The sequence below is a fragment of the Somniosus microcephalus genome, chromosome 24 (assembly GCF_052327205.1).
Source record: "Somniosus microcephalus isolate GS21.2 chromosome 24, FLI_Smic_1.0, whole genome shotgun sequence".
Lineage (NCBI taxonomy): Eukaryota > Metazoa > Chordata > Chondrichthyes > Squaliformes > Somniosidae > Somniosus > Somniosus microcephalus.
The window spans coordinates 36517854-36542383 of NC_141010.1; the positions used below are offsets into that span (position 1 = coordinate 36517854).

Below are 24530 nucleotides of genomic sequence, written 5' to 3' on the forward strand. Positions count from 1 at the left end.
TTTAAACTAAAAATTCCCCCTCACTGACTTTCTAAACCTCAACTGAATTAGAATCCAGTAGAAATAAGAAAGACTTGCATTTATATAGTGCCTTTCATGACCACCGTGAAGTACTTTTGAAGTGTTGTCGCTGTTGTAATGTGGGAAACGTGGCAGCCAATTTGCGCACAGCAAGCTCCCACAAACAGCAATGTGATAATGACCAGATAATCTGTTTTTGTTATGTTGGTTGAGGGATAAATATTGGCCGGGACACTGGGGGTTAACTCCCCTGCTCTTCTTCAAAATAGTGCCATGGGATCTTTTACGTCCACCTGAGAGCAGACGGGGCCTCGATTTAGCATCTCATCCGAAAGACGGCACCTCCAACAGTGCAGCACTCCCTCAGTACTGCACTGATGTGTCAGCCTAGCTTTTTGTGCTCAAGTCCCTGGAGTGGGACTTTGAACCCACAACCTTCTGACTCAGAGGCGAGGGTGCTGCCCACTGAGCCACAGCTGACACGGACAATAGTCTCAGTATCTCATCATTTCTCAGACAATAATATAGTTAAAGGCAAACGGTCCCGCAGTCTCATTCAGCGGGCAATGCAAACCTCAGTGCATTCCTATTACCACATTAAAGATCATTTAAGGTTTATTTTGCTCCGTCCCACTAATGGGACATGTTGCTATGAGCTGGCATCCACCGAACTGGGTGGTTGAGACTTAAAGCAAAGACGTTGTGCAATAGATGATCCTTCCCACCTCTAGCTTCAGCTTTTCTCCATCACCTGCTTCCTTCCCTGCATCTATTTTGTTGATGCTACAACGGTCAATGCTCCTCTGACCTTTCCTCTCTTGTTCCTCCTAAGCTCCTAATACACCATGTTATACCCTCTTCTACCCCCACCCCACCCAGCCCCCTGTGCTTAAAGCCGGAGTCCTGTGTTAGTGCTGCTGGATTCCTGGTGTGCGGGTCTTGTGCACACAGGTCAGTGCTTTTGGGGCATCAGCAGTGGATCGGTGGGAAGCAGTCTCACATCTGAGTCCAAAGGTTCAAGCCCCACTCCAGCGATTTGAGCAGATAATCTAGGCCAGCATTCCAGTGCAGTGCCGAGGGAGTGCTGCACTGTCGGAGGTGCCGTCTTTCGAATGAGAGGTTAAACCGAGGCCCCGTCTGCCCTCTCGGGTGGATGTAAAAGATCCTGCGGCATTACTCAAAGAGCAAGCCAGCGTCCTGGCCAATATTTATCCCACAACCAACGTCACTAAAACTGATGATCTGGTCGTTTATTTAATTGCTGTTTGTGGGATCCTTGCTGTGCGCAAAATGGCTGCTGCATTTCCCACAGTTAAAACAAAATGGAGTCACTGCTGTAAGGCACTTCATTGGCTTTAAAACACTTTGGGACGTCCGGAGGCTGTGAAATGTGCTATGTAAATGCGAGTTCTTTCTTTGTGGAGCTGGCTCAAGCTAAATATAAAACGACAAGGAGTCACTCAGACTGGCTGCTGGGAAGACCTATTTTTAGCGGTCTTTACGACTGCTAACAGTTTGATGTTTAATGCATAATAACCGTCCTCCAGGAATCCCGGGGCACTGGAGCAATAAAAACTATTTGTGGCTCGATGCAGTCTCTTACTCTTAACTCATTCTTTCCCGGGATCTCGAAGCTGTGGCTCTTCAGCTGCCTTCATCTCCCCTTATATAATCCATGTGCTTCTTTAAGAAAATAACCTTGATGTTGCATAATCGCTACTTGTTGATGTAACCTAGTTTTTCCTCTGATTCTTTTCAACCACGTTGCTGTCCTGAACTCTGGGCATTGGCCTTTCACCTAGGCTGCTCAATTAAAACAAACCCAGAGGTGAAAGGATGCCAGATTCCCCCCCTCAGGAATACCGGAGTGCTCCCAAGTTACTCAAACTCAGTGGCACGGACTGCTGTTGCCAAGTCCTTTCATCGATGTTACTGTAAAATGACAACGGAGCTTCATTTTTGTTATTTAATTCAGTGCATTCGTTATTTTATTTTTGTAAATTGTTAATGAAGTCATCTGGATTCACATACACATCAATTATTGAACTACATTGAGACAGATGCAGTAAATTTAATTATCGAGAGCAGGTCGTGCCCTGCTACAACAGCCACTAAGGTTTACTCTTGTTTATGTTTGAAACGTTTAGCTTTCGGCCAGCTCCTCTCCTGAAGCTGTTGGATCGTGCTGGAATATGGTTCCACGGACACCGGCAGCCCCTTCAGTACTTCGCCCCAAGCGACCTTTCTTCGTGTGAGCCTGGACATGGGGTGTCAGCAGGCTTTGCGGCTTTAGAAACATAGAAAAATAGGAGCAGGAGTCGGCCATTCGAGCCTGCTCCGCCATTCAATATGATCATGGCTGATCCTCTATCTCAATACCATATTCCCGCTCTCTCCCCATACCCCTTGATGCCTTTTGTGTCTAGAAATCTATCTCCTTCTTAAATATATTCCGTGACTTGGCCTCCACAGCCTTCTGTGGTAGAGAATTCCACAGGTTCACCACCCTCCGAGTGAAGAAATTTCTCCTCATCTCAGTCCTAAATGTCCTACCCCGTATCCTGAGACTGTGGCCCCTCGTTCTAGACCCCCCAGCCAGGGGAAACATCCTTCCTGCATCCAGTCTGTCTAGCCCGGTCAGAATTTTATACGTTTCAATGAGCATTAAAGCCAAGCCCAATACCCACACCAACACGCACTTTCCAGCAGGGATATCAGTCAAGGGGTGGAGACCCTTGCTGTTCTTCTCCCCCCCCCACCTGCTCTAGCCCAGGGGTATTGAGTCTAATTGTGGGACCTCTGCTGCTGCCCAAGTTGGCTCAGCAGACCAGGGATCGAGTGCGTGGACCGTCTGGTCTGTTTAGGTCACAGGGGCCAGCTAATCTGTTGAATCTTCAGTAGAGGTCTTAAGTGCACGTTAACCACAAATATGCAGCAACCTCCTCAATTCCTGTCGTTTGAACGTAAGCTTCAAGAGACACGTGTAGCAACATGAGTTTGATCATTTCATTGCTTTCTATAAAATGTCTGGAGCAAGTTAAGACTTCAGACTATTCCATGAATACAGTCACAAGACAGTAAGTAGATGAAACGTTATTTCTGTTTTTAAAAAAAAGTGTACAGGTAAGATGGGTTTCAAACTGCTCTCCTCTCGTGTTGAAGCTGAAAATGGGGAACACTGAGCAAGGGCTGGGAGTCACTCTTAGTCTTATGTCTTCTGTTGTGGTCAGGCTGGAATTTCAAGAATGGTGTCGCTTACTCTGTTTCAATTGGTAATGTCATGATCATCTTCAGTGAGTTTGCGATGCTGGGATCTGCTGTGGAGTCTGACACTGAAATGTAGACTTGAATCAGTGAGTCAAGTAGAAGATGTGGAAAAGGCATCAGATCAGAGGGCAATCTGGGCACTGGAGATCATTGCCTGCTCACTGTTCAGGGTGCACAGATCTTCAACTGCCTTTTGTATGTTACTCCAAACCGGCAAGCAGATAACCTCACAGCTAGTTCTACCATCAAGTTCATGTATGTAGACATATCATAGGTCCCAAAGGACATTTTAAATATATTGATTTGTAGAACATTCCTTATAAGAATATATTACACTCCCTTGACAGCTGAAATATACACATATTTACAAGATGCTTTGTAACATGTCATCTGAACATTTGTTGAAATATAAATTAAAAAATGCTTTAAAAATGTAACGGAGATAAGTCTGGTGCAGCAGTGGTTTGACGGGGTAACTCAGGGGTCTATCCGAAAGGCCAGCAGCTTCTCCGAGTGCATGTTGTTCAAAGTGCGGAGATCTGGCAGTTTCAAGAGCAGTTTGGTGAAGTGCGAAGCCTCGTTGGGGTAGTTCTTCATAATCAGCGCTCTCAGGACTCGGATTAGCGTCTCTTGGAGCTGTTCCACTGAGTTGATGTTTTCGATTCCAGAACGATCTGAAAACAGAAAGAGAACGGGATGGTGAAGTCGACACAAACAGCATTTAAAACGGTCAGTTTGAAAATGATTGGTCAACAGCTGAGCTCACTGTGCACTCCCTGATCTGACAGCGTACTCTTACTATTTCTTTATAAATGTTCCCTTCTTCCTCCGAAGGCTGATGGGGGAGGGGTAGAGGAGGACAGAACTGCCCAATCCTGTCCTCACCAGACCACTGCTGTTTATTCAGCAAAACAACACAATTCGGAGGTGGTTTTAACCCTACTCGCTCAGCAAAAACCTGGCGGGCGGACAGTTAAAATTGCTCCTGGCTCTCACTTGTCCGAAAGCCGCCACGATCGCAACATCTGCAATTTTAACCTGCTCTCTTGAGCAGGCAGCAAGGACACACGCCCGGAGCCAACGGGGGCCTTCTTTACGATAGCAAAATACTGCAGATGCTGGAAATCCGAAATAACAACAGAAAACGTTGGAAAAACTCAGCAGGCCAGGCAACATCCGTGGAGAGAGAAACAGAGTTAACGTTTCAGGTCGAAACCCTTCTTCAGAACTGAGAAAAAAGCAGGAAATGAAACAGATTAAAAGGCCAGTTTGGGGGCTGGGAAATGGGGGAGGGGATGAAAGAACAAAAGGGAAGGTCTGAGAGGTGAAGAGACATTGAGAGATATTCAAGGTGAGACGAGATGGTAATAGGACAGGTAAAGAAACAGAGGATGGCTCTAGATGAAGTGTGAAATGCGCTGGCAGAGTGAGAGACAGCTGCCATGTGGGAGAGAGAAAAGGAAAAGGCACAAAACAAAGGTGTGGATAAAAAATATATAAAAATGATAGGGGCCGAGGTAATGATCTGAAATTGTTGAATTGGGGTCCTTCTTTACATGTGCATGTTGCAGCCCGGTGACATCATTGAGACCCGGCTGTAATTTTAACTCAGGCCTGAGCGGGGAATCCACCTGGAGTTAACATTGGGGCCAAATATGTCAATAAATTCTGATAACTAGTCAATAAACTACGTGTTAAGACTAGTTGACAGGAACAGGGGCTGCTGGTCTTCGTGTGGAGTCAGTAAATTATAGAGAGTAAACCTGCTAACAACAGGCATGTTTTCTATATTTTCTGGGTTCAGGTGTACACCAGATGTCAGGGAATTCTCCATCCAGTTGTTATTTCCAGGCGTGCTGACAAAGTTACTGTTGGCACAGAACGAGGTGACAAAACATCAGCACAGGGCTTGCCTGGATGCCCGGGGGGGTTACGCACACCTGCTGTTGAGCTGCACATATCACGTTTGACACTTAGGGCTCGATTTTCAGTGTGCCGTGGAGTCGGGATTGGAGGCGTGCGGGGGGTTAAATTCCCGAAATCAGGGGTCCCGACACCATCCCGCCCCCAAGCCAGTTTCAAAGGAGGCGGGTACCTGCCACGCACTGGGACCCGCCTACCCGAGGCGGAAAGGGATTAGTGCCAATTAACTGCCTGTTAACAGGTAGTTAACAGGCAGTTTTTAGCCTAATCCCTACTTTTAAGGTTGAAGTGTGGGATTCCCGATGGCTCCAAACCACGCCAAGTTAGAGGAGACGGGCCGTCGGGTTGAAGGACTTGGGGGGGGGGTCGAGATGTCGGTGTTCAGGTGGGTGATGTGCGCATGAGTGCAAAGGTAAGTGTGTTTGGTGTGTCTAAAGTGATTAAATAAGTTTTACATTCCTTTTCTTACCTTTTCAGCCTTCCTTCCTTTAGGTCTCGGGAGTCCCTCATCTCACCAGCACAGAAAGCAGAATGGCTGCGAACTGTCAAAAGTGACAGCCTTCAGCTTTCTGTGCCGGAGAGATTTCTAACTGAGTCTGTGGAGAAGGACTCATGTTAGAAGTAAGACTGTCAGTGTTTGACAGCTTCAAACAGCTGTGAAACACTGATATTTCATCTGTCAAAACATCTTGACAGATGAAATGTCAGTCTGTGATGTCACCTGTTGCCGGGTGGCCCTTAATTGGCCTGCTGGGCGGGCTCAACAAGGTCAATCAAGTTAAAATCGCGTGGATTGGCCACATCTCGATGGAGGCGGAACTACAACCCTGAAAGTTGTAGTCCCGCCTCCAACCTGACTCCTGAATGAAAATCCAGCCCTTACTCTGCAATGAAGCAGCTGAGGTGCCAACGAAGCCATTACAACTGGCTTCAGCGTCTATACTACAAGTGATCCAAAAATCAGCCAGGATTCATGACTGACTGCTTGTCATTAGAACGGGAACCTCTGTCCCCCTCATCCCGCCACTCTGCCGCCTGACCCAGTCCTCACCTGCAGAGACCAGCACCACGGCAGTGAAGAGGCCCAGCTCTTCTTCGCTGAGGTGCAAGGAGCTCAGTTTCTCACTGAAGTCGAACATGGAGTTGAGCAGGTCTCCCATCCCCATTCCCCGCAGCTCCTCGATGGAGTATGTGGTTCCGCTGATGAAAGTGACAGTTTGCTCCTTCATGTTGAACAGTGATGCAAATCTCACCATCAGGACCTGCCGCACAACGGGTCAAAGCAATCATATGTACATTCCTTTCAGAAGTGGGATTTTTCCTGCAGAAGATATATACGGCTCTTCGTGAAAACGGGTATTTTGTCTTCCTACCGCTGTTATGATTTAGGGTGCCTAGCAGTGTTTGAGGAACTGCTTCTGACTCTTTGACATCGAAATGTGTTCTTTGTTAATGTTTATTTTGTTTCTTGCTTTAACTGTTTTGTCGCTCATCTCTATGTCCCCCGTCCCCCAGTATCCGCTGGCGAGAGTAGGTAGGAGACAGCATCCACGCTTTCACTTGAGCTCCTTTACCCTCTTTCCCCATGGGGAAGTTCCTTGCCTGCTTCCTGGAACTTCGCCAAATGGGGAGTGGTGGTCAAGATCCTGTGCCCGAGCGCTCTGCGGCACCGTGTGTTAATAAGCTGGGCCATCAGGGCACGCGTGAACCGAATTACCACAGCGGGTGCATCCTCGTAGCTGTTGCAAACCAGATCTGAGGCAAACTGTCAGCCACAGCGACATCAGACCCAGCGGCCATGCCCTCGCAGTCCAGCATACGAACATCTACTTTACGCTGCGTATGCCCGATACAAGTACAGGCAATCCAGATTCAGAGTGATTCCGAATCCACAGCAGTTTGGATAGTACTTTCACCCAAAAGAATGAATAATGTTTTAATTAATTACTCCAGCTCAAGTAGGCAGTGCTGAACGGACTCAAAAACTGACGCTGCTAAATTTCTGCCATTGGATTTACTCCATTCAAAGGTACAGACTGCACCATGTCCAAATTGACCATGTAGCAGGTTAAGTAAGCTAATTCACTTTTGCTATCCCAACTTTAGTAATTAACTTTTGCTTAGGTTCCAGAATTAACCTAACTTCTGGTCTTTAACTTTTCACAATATGAAGTGCAACACTGTTTGTTGCACTTGCTTCAAAAGTAGATCATTTAATCCCATTACTTACCTCAAAGGTGCCAGCTTTCAACAGGGTGACCTGGTCGTGCTGGGACAGGTCCTTGAATCCCGGAATAAGTTTTGCAAACTCCACCACTTCTTTGACAGCCGGTGTGAAACTCAAGGAAAAATCCTCCCAGATCTGGTGCACTGATCTACAGCCATCTACATGAGGCCGTATGTTCATTGGGCAGGCCTGCAGAGAGCAAAACAAATGTCACGTGTATTTAATTTTTTTTTTCGATCACTTGCGCTCACTTTTTTGCATGCTCGCTCAACTGGTGAGGGCAAGAAGTTGACCAACAAACAACAACTCTGCTCAAACACAAAAGCAAAATACTGCGGATGCTGGAAATCTGAAATAAAAACAGAAAATGCTGGAAATACTCAGCAGGTCAGGCAGCATCTGTGGAGAGAGAAACAGAATTAACGTTTTAGGTCGCTGACAACTCTGCTCTACGGTCAAGCCGAGAGAAGGTGAGCTTACAACAAAGTAAGTATTATGTTCCTCAGACATGGGATACCCTTCCTACATGCTGTATGTCTATTAGTTGGCTAGTTGACAGCGCACAGCTAATGGGAGAATTGGCCATCACTGGGAACCTGCCCAGAGAGTTCAGAAAAGTGAAGCAAGCACTGTACTGTTGGTCTGGTGTAAACACGCTCCAGAGACAAGTTATCTTATTCATGAATGATTAGTAAAATGGAGGTCGTTCTCTGTAGCATCCCTTGCAATTCCTGAAATGATTCTTGTATGACTGGGCCACATGGAGAAAATGACACATTCCAGGAGACATGAGTAACAGAGGACTGTCATTCAAATATCTTTACAATTTCCCTGTATATTTTAGATTTTAATATCAATGTTTATATGATTATGCTAAAATCACTATCAAATGTTTTATCAACCTCAACAAATGAACATCCACACAATGACAATTTGTATTAAATAATCTTAAATCCAATTGTGATTTTTAAGTTCTTCTTTTTTTCTGCTTTAGAAAATTGGTATTCTACCCGACAGAATGTTCATCAGAGTGTAAGAGGGCAACTGCTGGGGTATTCTGTATCCAGCTCTTTGTAACAACAGCAGTGAACTATGGTTTGTGGTGACCTCGTATTTTCTACAGATTGGGTTGACGAGAATGAAGTGAAACTTTGTGAATAAGCTAAAATTACATTTTATTAATCAGAGCTTCTGAAATGAATGCTTTAACGTTCCTTTCATAGTCATGAAACGAATAAAAGTTTTGATATATTTGAAATTATGGATTTCACATTCATCTTCTCCACAGAAGAATATTCAAAATAAAAAAGGTTTTTGCTTTTTCAGATAAAGAAAATCAAAATTTTGAATTGTACAGTAATTATAGAACAAATAAAATTATTGTAGAGGAAATCATTTGGTGGGGGGGGGGGTGGAAATAGGATATAATACCAAAATAAGGCTTCTGAAGTGTTTCCAAATGGATGTGAAGTACTCTTGTAACAACATCAGGTTTTTACTCAAACCATTGTGCAGTGTAAACGTAATTCTTTAGGTTTGTAAGCAGGATAGGAACAACAAATTTCAGTGGCTCAATAGTCCTTTAAAAGAGGGTCTATACTGTAGGAACGTTAACTGAAGTGGGCACTATCAATTGGTTCATTGGAAAAGTAGATGGTTCTGGTGAAAGGGTTAACGGATATGGTGCAAATACAAGTAGGTAGGTAGCTGGAGTTGATCTATGAAAAAACGATGGGCTTATGGCTTATTCCTGTTCTATTAAATTGGTCTTAAAAATTCTTATGTTCTTATGTACTTTCAATAAAGTATTTCTGTTATAGATTTATAGTTAAAATAAACATCCCTATCAATTATGAGGAATGTTCAGTTTTAGTACACATGATTGTGTCTCCATGGAGATCTCAATTTTGCGTTGGATCTAAGCACTTGGTTTATCAGTTTTTTTTTTACTATTTTATAGGGAGAACTATTTATTCTCTACAAACATATTTAATGTGACTCCTGCCCCTCCTGTTCAAATGTCCACCATGTTTCATGACATCCTGCGTTAAGTTGGGCAATATCTTACCAGAATGACACTGCTTGCTCCTTTCCATGGGCAGGTCCTCCCACTGCCAGTCTCTATCTCGCCACTGGCACTGTACGAGTTTCTAGTGTGCAATTTGTGCCCGTTGGTCTGATTCTGGTAATGTCCACTGATGTGCCCGTTGGAGAGGGAGGATGGGTAACTCATGTTCTTCAGTCCACTGCTACTGGTTTTGTGGAAGATGTTGTTCTCTTGATGATAGATGGTGTTCATGCCATTGATGTGGTACCCACTCAGGCAACAATTAGCATTGTGGTTCACCAACTCTGTGTTGTGCTGGCAGGCTGCTGTTGGTTGCTTTAACTTGTCATGGGCATAGGTGAAGGTCTCTTTATGTGCCCTGGAAATGGAGTAGATGACTTCCTCCATTGAAGCTTCGGTGCTGGGGCAGTAGCATTGCTGCGGGTTGTGTTGCTGCTGGAGATGGAGACTGGGGGATGACTGCTCCTGCTGTGGTGGTTGGACAGGAGCTGCCAGCGGAGGCTGAAGTTGCCAGTTTTGCTGTTGGGGCTGGATTTCATTATGCAGCTCCCCGTTTAGCTGGTTGTTCACCATATTATTCATGGCACTTTGCATTTCTGCCAACATTCGCTGCTTCTCTCGCTTTGGAATGCGTCCAAAACGCACAGCTGCAAGAAAAATAAGGTAACAGGTTATGCTTTAACCAAGTTGTTTCTTCACTGTTCATGCAAATTGGGACACCACCACATACTTTGCACTTCTGTTGCCTGGGTTTAATCCAACCATCCCAACATTATGTGACATCTAGTGGTGACTCCACTACTTTAAAGGAGTCAATCTAGCAGCCAATAAGAACAAGTCCTTTCAGCCTGGCTTGGGACCATCACTGAGGTGTAGGAGCACGTGCTTATCAACTAAGGCAATAATGTGCACGCAAGTGACTGTAATGGAAGGGGAGCAGTGCTATAAAGGTTAAAATAACAAAGTAAATGCTTTGGTTACTCTTGTCAGGGGGTGCTTTCTCACCAATCATTCTCCAGTGCCACAGAAATATCAGGGACAAGGGACAACTGTTCCTGATGGTGGTTTGTACTGGGGAAATGAGAAGATAAGGAAGCAGGCGGGATCAGAAAAATGAAATAATACTGACGCTCAAGAGGTTGTGGGTAGCATTTATATGTCTGGCATATAGACCCAGTGGTAAAAGAAGAGAATTATACAGCTTCACTTGCACCAAGTGCACACATGAAGCAGTTTTGGCATCAATGTCATGGAGAAGATTGTGTCTCATGGATCCAACCTTCAGACTGAAGGAGAGGGGACACCTCTCTAGGGCAAAAAAAAGAGAAATATATTTTATTCAGAAAGAAAAGCAGGCAGACTGTCAATTTCTGTTGAGCTCCAGCAGTGCTAACCACTTCAGCAGTGAGTTTTATTGGGTTCTCAACTTGCACCATAACAGATCGCTTATTGAAAGTGGGATGTTCCAATATGGGAGAAACTAGAGAGAAAAGAATAAAACTGAAGGAAAAGAAAGCAGCTGCATTTATATAGCACCTTCACACATCCCAAATTGCTTTACAGTCAATGAAATACTTTTTGAAGTGTAGTCACTGTTGTTTTGTCGGTAAACAGAACAACAATTGGTGCACAGCAAGGTCCCACAAACAGCAATGAGATAAATGACCAGACAATCTGTGTTTGATGGGTATTGATTGAGGGATAAATGTTGGCCAGGAGACCAAGGGAACCTCCCTGCTCTTCTTCAAATAGTGCCATGGGATCTTTCACTCCACGTGAGGGGGCAGACAGGGCCATGGTTTAACACCTCATTTGAAAGACAGCACCTCTGACAGTGCAGTACTCCCTCAGTACTGCACTGAAGTGTCAGCTATGCGCTTAAGTCCTGCGGTGGGGCTTGAACCCATGGCCTTACTGACTCAGTTGGAAGATTGCTACCACTGAGCCAAGGCTGACATAAAGGATAGCTTCTATCCACACTACTAGTGAGGCCCCAGTCAAGCAAGTACGGAATGGTATTGGCCACCTACATTTTCACTGCTTCACCCATGGGCTCAAGAGGCTGCATAAAAACAAAATGATACAAACATGGTGCAGCATCTATTTCCTTAAAAAAAATGAAATAGGAAATAGGAGAAAGAAAAAAACTCACCATCCCTGGACATGCCAACAGCAAGACACTTCTTAAAGCGGCATTGCTGACAGCGATTCCTGTTGATTCGCATGATGGTGCAGTTCTCATTCTTCAGGCACTTCTTGTACTGGATGTTCTGCTGAATGCTTCTCCTGAAGAAGCCCTACAGGGGGAAAAAATACCGTGTGACACGACATCAACAAATATTAAATTTTTAGCTGACTAGGTAATGAATGCAGTGGTCAAGAGAGGATTTTTTTATTAATAACCTTGGTAAATGGTCAATGCCCAAACTGCGGGACACCATCAAGAAAAAAAACCGTGCATTTCTATAGCGCCTTTCATGACCACCGGACATCTCAAAGCGCTTTACAGCCAATGAAGTACTTTTTGAAGTGGAGTCACTGTTGTGATGTGGGAAATGCAGCAGCCATTTTGCACCCAGCAAGCTCCCACAAACAGCAATGTGATAATGACCAGATCATCTGTTTTTAGTGATGTTGGTTGAGGGATAAATACTAGCCAGGTTACTGGGGATAACTCCCCTGCTCTTCTTGAAAATAGTGTCACGGGATCTTTTACATCCACCCGAGAGAGCAGACGGGGCCTCGGTTTAACGTCTCATCCGAAAGACGGCAACTCCGCCGGTGCAGCACTCCCTCAGCGCTGCACTGGAGTGTCCCCCAAGATTTTTATGCTCACGTCTCTGGAGTGGGAATTGAATCCACAAGGAAGAGCAAGGGAGAAGACAAATGAAATCAAGAAGCACTGGTTAAGTGACAGCACACTTGGATTTTAAAGATGCTGAAAGCATCACAGCAGAAAGTGGCCATCACCTTCATGGCCATTAATGGGCCCTCCAAAAACCAGACTAAGATTGTGATTTCTGTGCTGGTGTGTAGTCATCCGATTGGGCAAAACAAAGGGGCTGGGGGATGAAACATCCTCCAATGATCGTATCGCGCTTTCCCAATCAAGTACAGTCTTTACCTAAATTGGCAATGTAATTTAATGCCACCCAGTCCAGCCGATGCCACTATGACATTTCATTCTTTTCTTTCTCAATCTCTGGCTTCTTGTAGCTGGGACAATCAGACATACGAATGCTGAATTCAAGTAGGCTCAATTATCTGCTTAGCCTACTAACAGGTTGCTAACTAGTTGCTCAACTTGTTTATCAATTAAACTGAAACATTCTACTGCCTTGTATATGATGGTGTGCGTGTGTGTGTGCATGTGTAAATAAGCATTAAACATGAATAGTCTTGGATGCATGTATATACATTTATCCATGTCTATGTGCTTGTATATGTGCACAAGTCCCCTCCCCTAATTCTGTTCCTTCTTCTGAAAGTAGTGACTGATACTAGGGTATGGTTTCAAAACAGTAGCACATCTCTGATATCTTGGCCAAGTGGCCATTCTTCATGGTTGAGTCTAGGCACTGAGCGTTAGCAGGCTATTCCACTGTGAGAGCAATCAGACCCGAGCGACCAAGCCTGTCCTCGCCTGAAATCCATACATGAACATTTTACCGCAGTGTTCAGTGGATCGTGAGTAGGAATGAAAACTCTGGCAGATCTTACCGATTCTTGATCCCAGGGTCCCTGAAGCCAGTAATAATATCCTGCCCTCCAGGCTGAGATTGGCTAACTCAGTGATTAACGCTGGAAACCTCCTTTGAATGGTTGAGTAGTATCTCACACGATGCCTTTGCTAACTAAGTCAATAGGAAGCATATTGTATGTATGTGTATCCATACTGTGGGCAGGATTTTCATTGGGCCGTGGAGTCAGGATTGGAGGCGTGCGGGGGGGTTAAAATACCAAAATCAGGGGTCCTGACCCCATCCCGCACCCAAACCCGCCTCCATGCCTGTTTCAAAGGAGGCGGGTACCCGCCCCGCAGTGGGACCCGCCTACCCGAGGCGGGAAGGGATTAGTGCCAATTAACTGCCTGTTAACAGGTAGTTAACAGGCAGTTTTTAGCCTAATCCCTATTTTTAAGGTTGAAGTGTGGGATTCCCGACGGCTCCAAACCACGGCAAGTTAGAGGAGGTGGGCCGTCGGGTTGAAGGACTTGGAGGGGTCGAGATGTCGGTGTTCAGGTGGGTGATGTGTGCATGAGTGCAAAGGTAAGTGTGTTTGGTGTGTCTAAAGTGATTAAATAAGTTTTACATTCCTTTTCTTACCTTTTCAGCCTTCCTTCCTTTAGGTCACGGGAATCCCTCATCTCACCGGCACAGAAAGCAGAATGGCTGTGATCTGTCAAAAGTGACAGCCTGCAGCTTTCTGTGCAGAAGAGATTTCTAACTGAGTCTGTGGAGAAGGACTCATGTTAGAAGTAAGACTGTCAGTGTTTGACAGCTTCAAACAGCTGTGAAACGCTGATATTTCATCTGTCAAAACCTCTTGACAGATGAAATTTCAGTCTGTGACATCCCCTGTTGCCGGGTGGCCCGTAATTGGCCGCTGGGCGGGCTCAACAAGGTCAATCAAGTTAAAATCGTGTGGATTGGCCACATCTCGATGGAGGCGGGACTACAACCCTGAAAGTTGTAGTCCCGCCTCCAACCCGACTCCTGAATGAAAATCCTGCCCTGTGTGTCTGTACATATGCATGCATTTATGTTAACCGTAGCTGCATATGTGGATGCATATTGGCATGGTTTTCTCCTGTACAAATGGACGTAACTTACCTTGCAACCTTCACAGGCATGCACTCCATAGTGGAAACCAGAGGCCACATCGCCACACACCTTACACAGCAGAATCATTCCACTGATTTCTAGGTGAAAGGGAAACAAATAGAAATGATGAGAGATGTCTTCAAAATTTAAACAGCTTCCAATGGTTTATTATACAATCATCTTTACTGAATTGCAAATGGCTGATGCCTTTGCTATTGGCTTGAAGCAGGGCCAATAAGAGAATGCGGAGCTGCAATGAAGATGTGGCTTTACTCTCCCGGCACCGCACAGCATGGAACTTGGCCATATGGGCCAAGAATAAGGACCAGGTTTGAGTCCCTGGTCTGCACTGTTAGCTGATCTCGGGTGGGCTGGCTGTAGGGTTATTACAATTGGCCACAATGACTACCAGATTAAGGAAGGAAAAATCAGCTATGGTTCCCTTCTCCTGATTGCTATCCAGTGACCTCTACTGGAAAATGCACATTTGTGAGCAGGATGGAGTTCATCCATTGACCCCTCCCCTCCTAAGGTTAAAAGGCGTGCCAGCTTTTGCAATCTAGGCTTGTGCATTTAAGAATGACCACTTGGGCAATGTACAGAGTGAAGCCAACATCCTTGGAAGAGGGCCCAGCATAGGAGAGCATCTGCAGGGGAGATGGGGGATGTAATTGAGCGCAAAAAAAAAGAGAAGATACAACTCCCTTGTAAATAATCAATCATTCTATCTTTAAAAAGCAAATGCCACCATCAGATTTGATTGATAGATTTTTGAATATTAAGGGAATCAAGGGATATGGGGATAGTTCAGGAAAGTGGAGATGAGGTAGAAGATCAACATGATCTTATTGAATGGCGGAGCAGGCTCGAAGGGCTGAATGGCCCACTCCTCCTATTTCTTATGAGATTAATTAACATTGATTCAGGAAACAGTCATTAACACTGAGTGCTTCAACTTCTGATATGCATATTAATTCATCTCTCCCATACTGTTAGGGGGTTGGGCTTCCAAACTAAATTCCTAGCCCCACAAATGTTTGGAAGTTAATTTTCCAAATTGTCAAGAGTTGGAAATCAACATCATCAGGTCTCCCAGCTGGAACAGAGCCTTCGGGATGATATGTACAGTGAATCTCTCTGGATGGATCCCATTATGTTGAGCAGGGAGCGGCATTCACTGTCCCTGTCCCTGACCCGGATGCTCCTTTCCAGCAGGAAGACACCAGCTGGTGGATCTCCAACAGGCTGTTTCCTGACCCTGGACATATTTGGAAATTCTTCTCTGCGGCAAGAGAAATTTGGAAACTATTTTTCTCCAAAAAATATTTATAATTCGACTTCAGAAGGTGTATCGGGAGAGAGAGCGTGTTTCTAACGAAGGAATTTAGCTATTCAGTTCCTCTTTTTGATATACCCGAGTTAAGTTCTTTTTTTTACAACTTGCATGCTAAACCAAAACCTAAGCTTGCAATTATACAACACCCTTCATGTAAAAGAATGTCTCAGAGCACTTTACAAGACTGAGAAGCGGTGACTGAGCAGGAGACAGGATAGGTTAAGGGGGGAACTGAAAGCACAGTTGAAGAGATAGTTTTTTTTGAAGGTTTTGGAGAAAAGGAGAGAGGTAGAAAAGCCATCTGGTTTTGGGAGAGCTTCAAAAAACAGAGAGCAATGATTGATATGACTGGCCTCCAAAAAATACCATTCTTTATTATTGTCTGGCCAAATAAGAGTTATTTTTTAGTGGGGAAAGGAGGGGCCATTCCACTTTAATCACACTCAGTGATATCAAGCAGAAAGAGGAAAAGACACTGGGATTACTTACTGGTGATTCCAGAGCTGCTTTTAGTGGTGGAAATGGTGTTTCCATCATCTGTGGAAAGCTTCAGGTTGCTGAAGGACCCAATGGTTGGACAATCCTCTCCGGATCCTGAAGAGCTACTTCTGTAGTGTTTGCCATCCTGGGAACCTGTGCTGTTGGGAGACGGTGGTAACGGGGAACATGACTGGGACACAGACTGGAAACTACTGTTGGAGTTGTCACTGTACAACAGTACTGGGCTTGAAGAGGTACTGTTTGGTCCGATATACGTGATCACTCCACCTGTAATGGGAGGACAGGAAGATAAACATATACAGTAGAGTTTATGGAGTTAAGAGTTTGTAAAACATTATCGTGCTGCCTCAATGGCTCAGCTCCACTGGGTTAGAGAAAAGAAAATCAGCCAGATTTCATGCTCTAGCCACCAAATGAGGACGGCATCAGACTCGTCTGTGATGTCTCCAGTGACCGAATAGCCTTCTACCACTCCCTGTAAAGGCTCACACGTGATTATATTTAGCGCTCCTGTAGGTTGGATCACAAGAATCCACATCTACAGATTGGCTAACCCACGCTTACACGACTAAAACTGGCTCCCTTATCCCCGTTAAAGTATCACGGCAGGATTTTTGTGGGTCTACGAATCTGCTGTTTGGATCAGGCAGCCAGATGTGGCGGCGTAAGGGCGGGGAGCCAGCAAACAGATGTTGATCTCCCGGGGCCTGAACCACAGAAGCGCTAAATATAAAAGCACCAAATAATGGCCGTGTGGCAGCAGAGAGTGCCCGTCGCCTGGGCGACTATATCCCGCCAAGGAGTCAACTGGCTCAGGAGAGGGGAGAAAGAAGGAAAGTTGGCAGGAAAAAATTGGAACTCACAACAGCAGACGTCCCGTTCATTGAAGAGAGGACAGGGCCACTGAGGTCTCGAAACTCGTCTCAGGCAGTGGCACTAAGCGGGCGGTATCGGATCAGATCGCCTGTTATATCAGGCGCTGCGTATAATGGGCGGTCGATCCGATACCACCCGATTTGCGCCATCGCTAACTAGGCCAGGATCTTGCCCCAGGAAAAATGGCATAGAACAAGATTTGCATGTAAACTCCCTTCTTTTAATGGGATAATCGTGTATTGGCAATCACATCGCTTATGTTATCGAGCTGTTTTGTTCAACAATCAACTCAACCAAAAAAGCAGCTAACTGTTACAGTCATCTCTGGCTGCACAGTGCCCTGTTATTACTCTGCCCAAACTGAAGAAAAAAATTAATAAATCAGCATTGACTCAGATGTACTGCAGATACTGGAAATCTGAAAACAAGAACAGGAAAAGCTGCAATTATTCATCAGGTCAAGCAGCATCTGCGGAGTAACAGAAATCAATCAGTTGACACATCAGACCCGACTGACTTGTTTGTCCACAGATGCTGCCTGACCTGCTTCATGTTTTCCAGCCTTTTCTGTTGACCGAGATGGGGTTTTGAGGGCCCCATGCGCTGCTGCAGGATTCTGCTGATCTCTGTCCTTATTGCAACATTCCAGGCTGAATCAGAACATTATACCTCGGGGCTGAGCTGGAGTTTTATTATGTTTGGCTGCGCCAGGGCTTACATTACATGTTTACAGTTTCACCAGTGGGATTGCTGCCAACTGTTTGAGGCTTGTTTTGCTGCAAAAACAAAAGGGCAGCAAAACATTTTATGGGGCACACATCACAAAGACTGGGTTTGGCTGCAAACCTTGTGTATTTGAGGTTTGTGCAAAGCTCAGCTCATCTGCTGCTGACAACCTCACCCAAGCCTTTGTTGCCTCGAGACTCAACTATTCCAACCCTGGTCGACCTCCCACCTTGCACCCTCTGTAAACTTCAGCTCATCCAAACCCTGCTGCCTGTATTCTAACTCGCACCAAGTCACGCTCACCCATTACCCCTGTTCTCACTGACCTACATTGGTTCCCAGTCTGACAACGGCGCGATTAAAAAAGTTCTCAGCCTTGTTTTTATATCCCTCCATGGCCTCACCCCTTGCTATCTCTGGAACCTCCTCCAGCCCTACATCCTTCAATTCTGGCCTCTTGCGCCTCCCCAATTTTCATCATTCCGCCATTGGCGGCTGTGCCATCAGCTGCCTAGGCCGTAAGCTCTGGAATTCCCTCCCTAAACCTCTCTACCTTTCTCTCCTCCTTTAAGATGCTCCTTAAAACCTACCTCTCTGACCAAGCTTTTGGTTACGTGTCCTAATAGGAAACTCTTTTTTGTCCGGCACAGACGGGACTGGCGTGGTGCCGGGTGATCAAAAAGTCCAGATTACAGAGAGGTATAGTTACCAAGGTACGAGAGTCCCGTACATGACCACAGGTGCAGGAGCCCCTGTTACACGGCAGTTGTGCAGGAGTCCCGGTTACACGGCCACAGATCCAGGAGACCCTGTTGCACGGCCACAGGTGCAGGAACCCCGGTTACACGGCCACAGGTGCGGGGACCCCGGTTACACGGCCACAGGTGCAGGGACCCCGGTTACACGGCCACAGGTGCAGGGACCCCGGTTACACGGCCACAGGTGCAGGGACCCCGTTTACACGGCCACATGTCCAGGAACCCCGGTTACACGGCCACAGGTCCAGGAACCCCGGTTACACGGCCACAGGTGCAGGGACCCCGTTTACACGGCCACAGGTCCAGGAACCCCGGTTACACGGCCACAGGTGCAGGGACCCCGGTTACACGGCCACAGGTCCAGGTCCAGGAACCCCGGTTACACGGCCACAGGTGCAGGGACCCCGGTTACACGGCCACAGGTCCAGGAACCCCGGTTACACGGCCACAGGTGCAGGGACCCCGGTTACACGGCCACAGGTGCAGGGACCCCGGTTACACGGCCACAGGTCCAGGAACCCCGGTTACACGGCCACAGGTGCAGGGACCCCGGTTACACGGCCACAGGTCCAGGAACCCCAGTTACACAGCCACTAATATATAGTGAAACTTACCTGAACCTACTCCTGAATTTTGCCGGTTAAGAGAGAGTTTCCTGTATCTCCTTATGTGGCTCAGTGTCAAATTTTGTTTGATAACATTCCTGTGAACCAGTAGCATAACCCCCTTTCCCCATCAAAGGGGTTCAGTAGTTGGGGACCTTAATTGTAAAAGGAAATGTCGTCTGCTATGCTTTGAGGTGACGGGAAAGATTAACACCTTGGGGTACCAACACGTGTGAAGAACAGATATGCATCCATAACTTCCCATATGCCCAGTTTCATTACACCTTAAAATGGGTTAAATAAATTGGCTATGGCTTTGAGTCTAGAGCCAGGGTAAATAGCTCAGACAGTTGGCCACTACCCTGAACAAAACCCCACCCAACCTACCCTGCATCCGTCAGGAAATGGCAAGTACAGCAAAACATAATCTTGCCTCTGACTGAATCCAGCCCAGACTATTTAAATTCAAATCTTCTCTTGTGACATAACGCTAAGAGAAATGACTGCTGTCCTATGATGAGAGATTGTGTAGATTGGGCCGATACTTTCTGGAGTTTAGAAGAATGAGAGGTGATCTCATTGAAACATACAAGATTCTGAAGGGGATTGACAGGGTAGATGCTGAGAGGTTGTTTCCCCCCGGCTGGAGAGTCTAGAACTCGGGGGCATAGTCTCAGGATAAGGGGTCGGCCATTTAAGACTGAGATGAGGAGGAATTTCTTCACTCAGAGGGTTGTGAATCTTTGGAATCGTTGAGTATTTTCAAGGTTGAGATCGATAGACTTTTGGACTCTAGCGGAATCAAGGGATATAGAGATCGGGCGGGAAAGTGGAGTTGAGGTCAAAGATCAGCCATGATCTTACTGAATGGCGGAACAGGCTTGAGGGGCCGTATGGCCGACTCCTGCTATTTCTTATGTTCCTGCTGAGTTAGGTCCATAGCATGAAAGTGTGCATTACACTAATGTGACAACAGCACTCAAGGGTCATAAGAACAGCTCGTGTTAAAAGCAGGAATGTCACAATGGAGCAGTGGGGATTGCTCTTCTTCCTCTGCTGCTGTAGGTGCTGGAGTATGGTTCCATGGGTGCAAACCATCCTCTGGTACCTTGCCTACATATTTAAACTCACAGATGAGGAATGACTATGAGTGTCAGTGGGCTATTTGACCACAAGGGACATCGCAGCCAAGGCCAATCCCATTTTAATCCAATGTCCATATGTGTCCTACTTCACCAGTAGGAGTCACTGGATCGGAGTGATGGTGTTTCTGCTCTGAAGTCAATAGCATCATCCTCACCGAGTACAGCTCTTCGAAGGCCCTCTGTTGTTGCTTTATGCCTTACGTAACCTGTACAATACCCGACTTGGCAATACATAATGACATATCAGTGAAAAAATATTCTATTCCTACCACTAGTATTTCTCACCTTCAATGCCACAAAATTCGTCAGTTAAATTACAGAAACAAAAATGGAAAATCATAGAAGTTTACAGCACAGAAGGAGGCCATTCCCCCCATCGTGTCTGTGCCGGGTGAATCTTTGCAAATGGTTGGGTGGGGATGGGGAACTCAGTTCACTGAGATTGGGAAGTTAGGCTGTAGGGATTCTGTATCCTATCATAATCCTGCACCCCAGCAAAAAATAAATACTAAGCATAATGTTACATTCTCCACAATGCTTTGGATCTCCTATTAGAAATTACATTTTAAGCATATGGAGAAAATCTGCAAATCACACAGACAAGTAACAAAGTACACATGCTCGGAGCAGGCTGGTACAATTGAAAGCCTGTGTTTATTTCATTTCAGTTTCCATTGCTCTTCCTTGCCAGCCAGCAGGGCGCGGTAAAAGGGCAAGCAAACAAGAAATCACGTTACTGCGCTTTCCAGTACCCAGTGAATGAAGGTTATTCCTGAGGCTTGGGTATTAATAGAATTGTGGAGGTTGAGTCACGGGCTGATCCACGTGTTGGTCGCAACTCGCGTGTCTCAGCCACGGGACCGTCCCGCCTCCAGAGTGCACGTGTTGGGCAAGTGAAGGAGGGCAAGAGCAGGGTCACCTCCCATTGACAGATGTGGTTGCCGTGATCACGTGTACTCTGATAAGGAAACGTCTATGTGTCTCAAACTAGCACAAAAACATCTTTGCAGTCAGACCCACTTGATTTATGGCACAAACCACGCCTTTCCGGCCAGAGTGAGCCCAGCGGCGGAGTGCACAAGACCAGCACTTTGCCCGCCCGCCCCCTTGACCTGCATAAATATTTTTTTTGGACTGCTGCAGCTCCGCGATCCGACACAGTCACCGCACAACCGCGGGGCGCAGACACGCATTCCGACCGAGACAGGGCTAAGCACCACACTGGAAATAACACTGGCACAGCACATTCCCCCGCCTCCTGACCTGGATTACTGCTGCATCACAGGCTGTTTCCCCTCCCCCCCGCCCTCTAACCACACACAGCAAACACGTTCTTACAGTGCGATTAACTCCTAAGGTGCTGGACCCTCTGAACTGGGCGTTTGTCTCATAAACATGTCCCTCCTGTGCTTCAATAGCCGGGTCGAGGTGCAGTGCGGCGCCCCACTAGGGTTACTCCACCAAGTACAACACCGGGTATCTCAAATCATTTGTTTTACATTTAAATGAACTGGAACTCTCATGCTGAACAGAAAACACGAAGCGAATTTTTTAAACTGCACGCTTAAATAATTACAACAACAACTTGTATTTATATAGCGCCTTTGACGTAGTAATTATTAAGTTGTGGTCAAATTTTGTATTTTTACTGGGATTTTTTATTTTTTCCAAGGGAGTTTTTTTTTTAAATTGACAATGGCTGTTTGTCAACGAATTGATCCAAAGCCGGACCTGTTCAAAGTGATGTTCAAATACACCTTTTACACGTCTGGTGGTGAGCACGGACAGATTGGGGCGGGGGGAACTTTTTTATTTATTGCTTATTTTCAGAGAGTAAAGAAAATATGACTAAGAAAAGTACTTCGACCTAAACCAATGGGTCTGTAACTAAATACTATTAGCCGGATTTTTATATTTACTAGCAGTGAGCAAGTTCATTGAAAATGTCATTTCTATGAATGCCTTGAGCTAATTTATTGAGGTCCCTGGCATGCTGTGGAGAAAGGAGTTTTAATTCATTTCAAGTTAAAAATATGTACGTGTATTTAATCACATTCCATAGGTGTAAACCCAAATTGGAAATGCAATGGTTTAGTCGTTTATTTTAGCTTATGTTTAAAAGTATCGAGTAGTTTAATGGAAATACCACGGATGTTGCCTGGCCTGCTGAGTTTTTCCAGCATTTTCTGTTATAATGGAAATACTGCATGGCCATGTGTTCAATACTTCTCGATCGCTCCACTAACAGGAGTAAATGCATCGCAAACCTCACAGGGACACTTAGAGCAATGCGTATTTTCGAAGAGTGGGGCGTAGAGAAATGAGCAGATCTGGGTTTCCTTCTCTTGAGTTGGACATTACGTCATTATCACTATGGGTGGCGGTGGTCAGACTCCGAGTCAGTCGGTACTTACTTGGCTTGGCCCTTGCTCACAGCTCGATGTATAATTGTGTAATCGAATGAGCGGGAAGAGGAGGAGCATAGACACAAGGTGCACATGGCTAGGGAGCAACGTCCATGTGAGTTTCTACAAAATAACTCGCACCTTCCTCAGACTGTGACCTACTTTATAGGACTTGGAAAAATCAACAAGGGAAAAACACGGCTCACTACATTAACATCCCAGTCACACTAACAGCGAGCTGTCACGGTCATAAAACATAATTATCAATCACAAAATAAGGAAGGGGCACGAGAAAAGACGCACTGCATTGCAATAATATCCCAGTAACACTAACACAGAAACGTCAGTCAAAATCACACGTATCATTTACTATTCTGCGAAATTATAGAATATAACATGTGACATCCTTATTAATAGCTGGCCCCGCCAGTATAATACAGTCCAGGTATCTCTAAATAGTACAGCCAACTGTTCAAGTAGTAATTCTAATGTAAAAAAAAATTGTACGAGATATGATGTAGGCCAACACAACTTGTACAGTTTATATTGTATGCACAGATATCGAGGAATGTAACCATAGAGACCACAGTTTAAACTACAAGCAAATTGAAAATATTAATCCTCGTCTGCCCCAGTCACCGCCGTCATTTACCTAAACATACTAATCAGGTTATCTTATCACGTTATACAGCAAGATCTAGATTAATGGTGTGGTATCAAAACACAAACATTGCCTGTGTCAACATAGTGCTTTAAAACACTTATTTCCAATAGGTACCGTCAGACTTACTTCAGTAACATTACAAGCAGGAGTTAAACATCTTTGACACGCACTTTAAAAGTAAAGCGATTTTTTTTTTTTTAAAGGAGTATTTTTTTTCCTTACCTGTGTTGTTGGAATCCATAACTGTCCTCTTTCAGGATTTCTGTATTTCTTACTGACAAACTATTTCTAGCCTGCGTGCTAACTGCTGGACAATTTGCCTGCAGCCTTTTGGTTTTGACTGCTCGATCTGGCGTGTTGGGAAGGAGTTGTTGAGTTGCTGTCTTGAGCCAGGAGTTTCTGCTTGTCGGTGCAGTTTTTTCTCCTGCACAGCTCCTACCGAAGGTACCGAAATCCTCCTGTAAGGACAATCTCACAGCCCAGCAGCAGTTAAGACAACCTCTCTGGTTGGTTGGCCCTGTCAAATCTCCCTGACGGGGCAGGAAGAGGTTTCTTTAAGACAACCTCTCCCAGATTGGTCCTCTTGCACACAAAAAAAAAACTAAATTACAGCACGGGAAGAGGGTCTTATTCCCTGCAAATCCCCTCCAAAGGGGCAGCCAGCGTCGGTTGCTGCTGAAACCAATGTGCAGTGGCACAACAGGAAGAGAGAGTTACTTGTAGCGAGAGCCCCACTGCGGTGGAGTAGGCTGAGCCGCAGATGAGACAAGCTCTCTGATTGGTGGCAGTTATTGTTTCCAATACTTTGATTGAAAGCCAAAGATCAGGCAGAGTACAGAGTGTTGTGATTGGCTAATCTTTAACTTTCATCGAATAGTATGTTCAGTGGCATTGGTGTCGCTGGAGTAAAGGTAAATAAGACTTTTATTTTAACCTTAATATGCCTAATCTTTGCAATATAATTGGTTCGTATTTTTTTTAACATAAACGTTTGTGGGCCCACACTTTAAATTTTATCCTTGGTCAAAACTGGACATATACAATTAAAAAAAACTTCTGCTGATAGATATTACAGAACTGGTACTGTATGAAAAATTACATGCAAAAGATTTTGAGCAGGTAAATTTGAACTCTGACAGGGAAAATATACTACTTGGGTGGATGTTCCATATTTACTTAAATTTT

General features: G+C 45.4%; 1 protein-coding gene across 2 annotated transcripts; it reads right to left on the reverse strand.

The window, feature by feature from the left end:
* Positions 1-1977: 1977 nt before the first annotated feature.
* On the reverse strand, positions 1978-24077 carry nr1d1 (nuclear receptor subfamily 1, group d, member 1). Of its 2 annotated transcripts, XM_085966512.1 has the most exons (8): positions 23568-24074; positions 16155-16433; positions 14339-14427; positions 11659-11803; positions 9507-10153; positions 7442-7627; positions 6263-6473; positions 1978-3962 (listed from the first exon to the last, which is right to left on the reverse strand). In XM_085966512.1, the coding sequence occupies exons 1-8, from the start codon at positions 23584-23586 to the stop codon at positions 3766-3768; spliced, it is 1773 nt and encodes a 590-aa protein (XP_085822638.1). In that variant the 5' UTR covers positions 23587-24074; the 3' UTR covers positions 1978-3765. The 2 variants fall into 2 exon arrangements, with proteins under 2 accessions (XP_085822638.1, XP_085822639.1); XM_085966513.1 differs by lacking the exon at positions 6263-6473 and having other exon boundaries at positions 3819-3962; positions 23568-24077.
* Positions 24078-24530: the final 453 nt, after the last annotated feature.

What these genes read in the sequence shown, in the direction of transcription:
- nr1d1 (XM_085966512.1), bottom strand. An exon ending in TGAAAGCTGGCACCTTTGAG is followed by an intron (nt 6,474 to 7,441) that starts GTAAGTAATGGG and finishes GTTGTGCGGCAG; the next exon opens with GTCCTGATGGTGAGATTTGC. An exon ending in CGTGGTGCTGGTCTCTGCAG is followed by an intron (nt 3,963 to 6,262) that starts GTGAGGACTGGG and finishes TTCTGTTTTCAG; the next exon opens with ATCGTTCTGGAATCGAAAAC.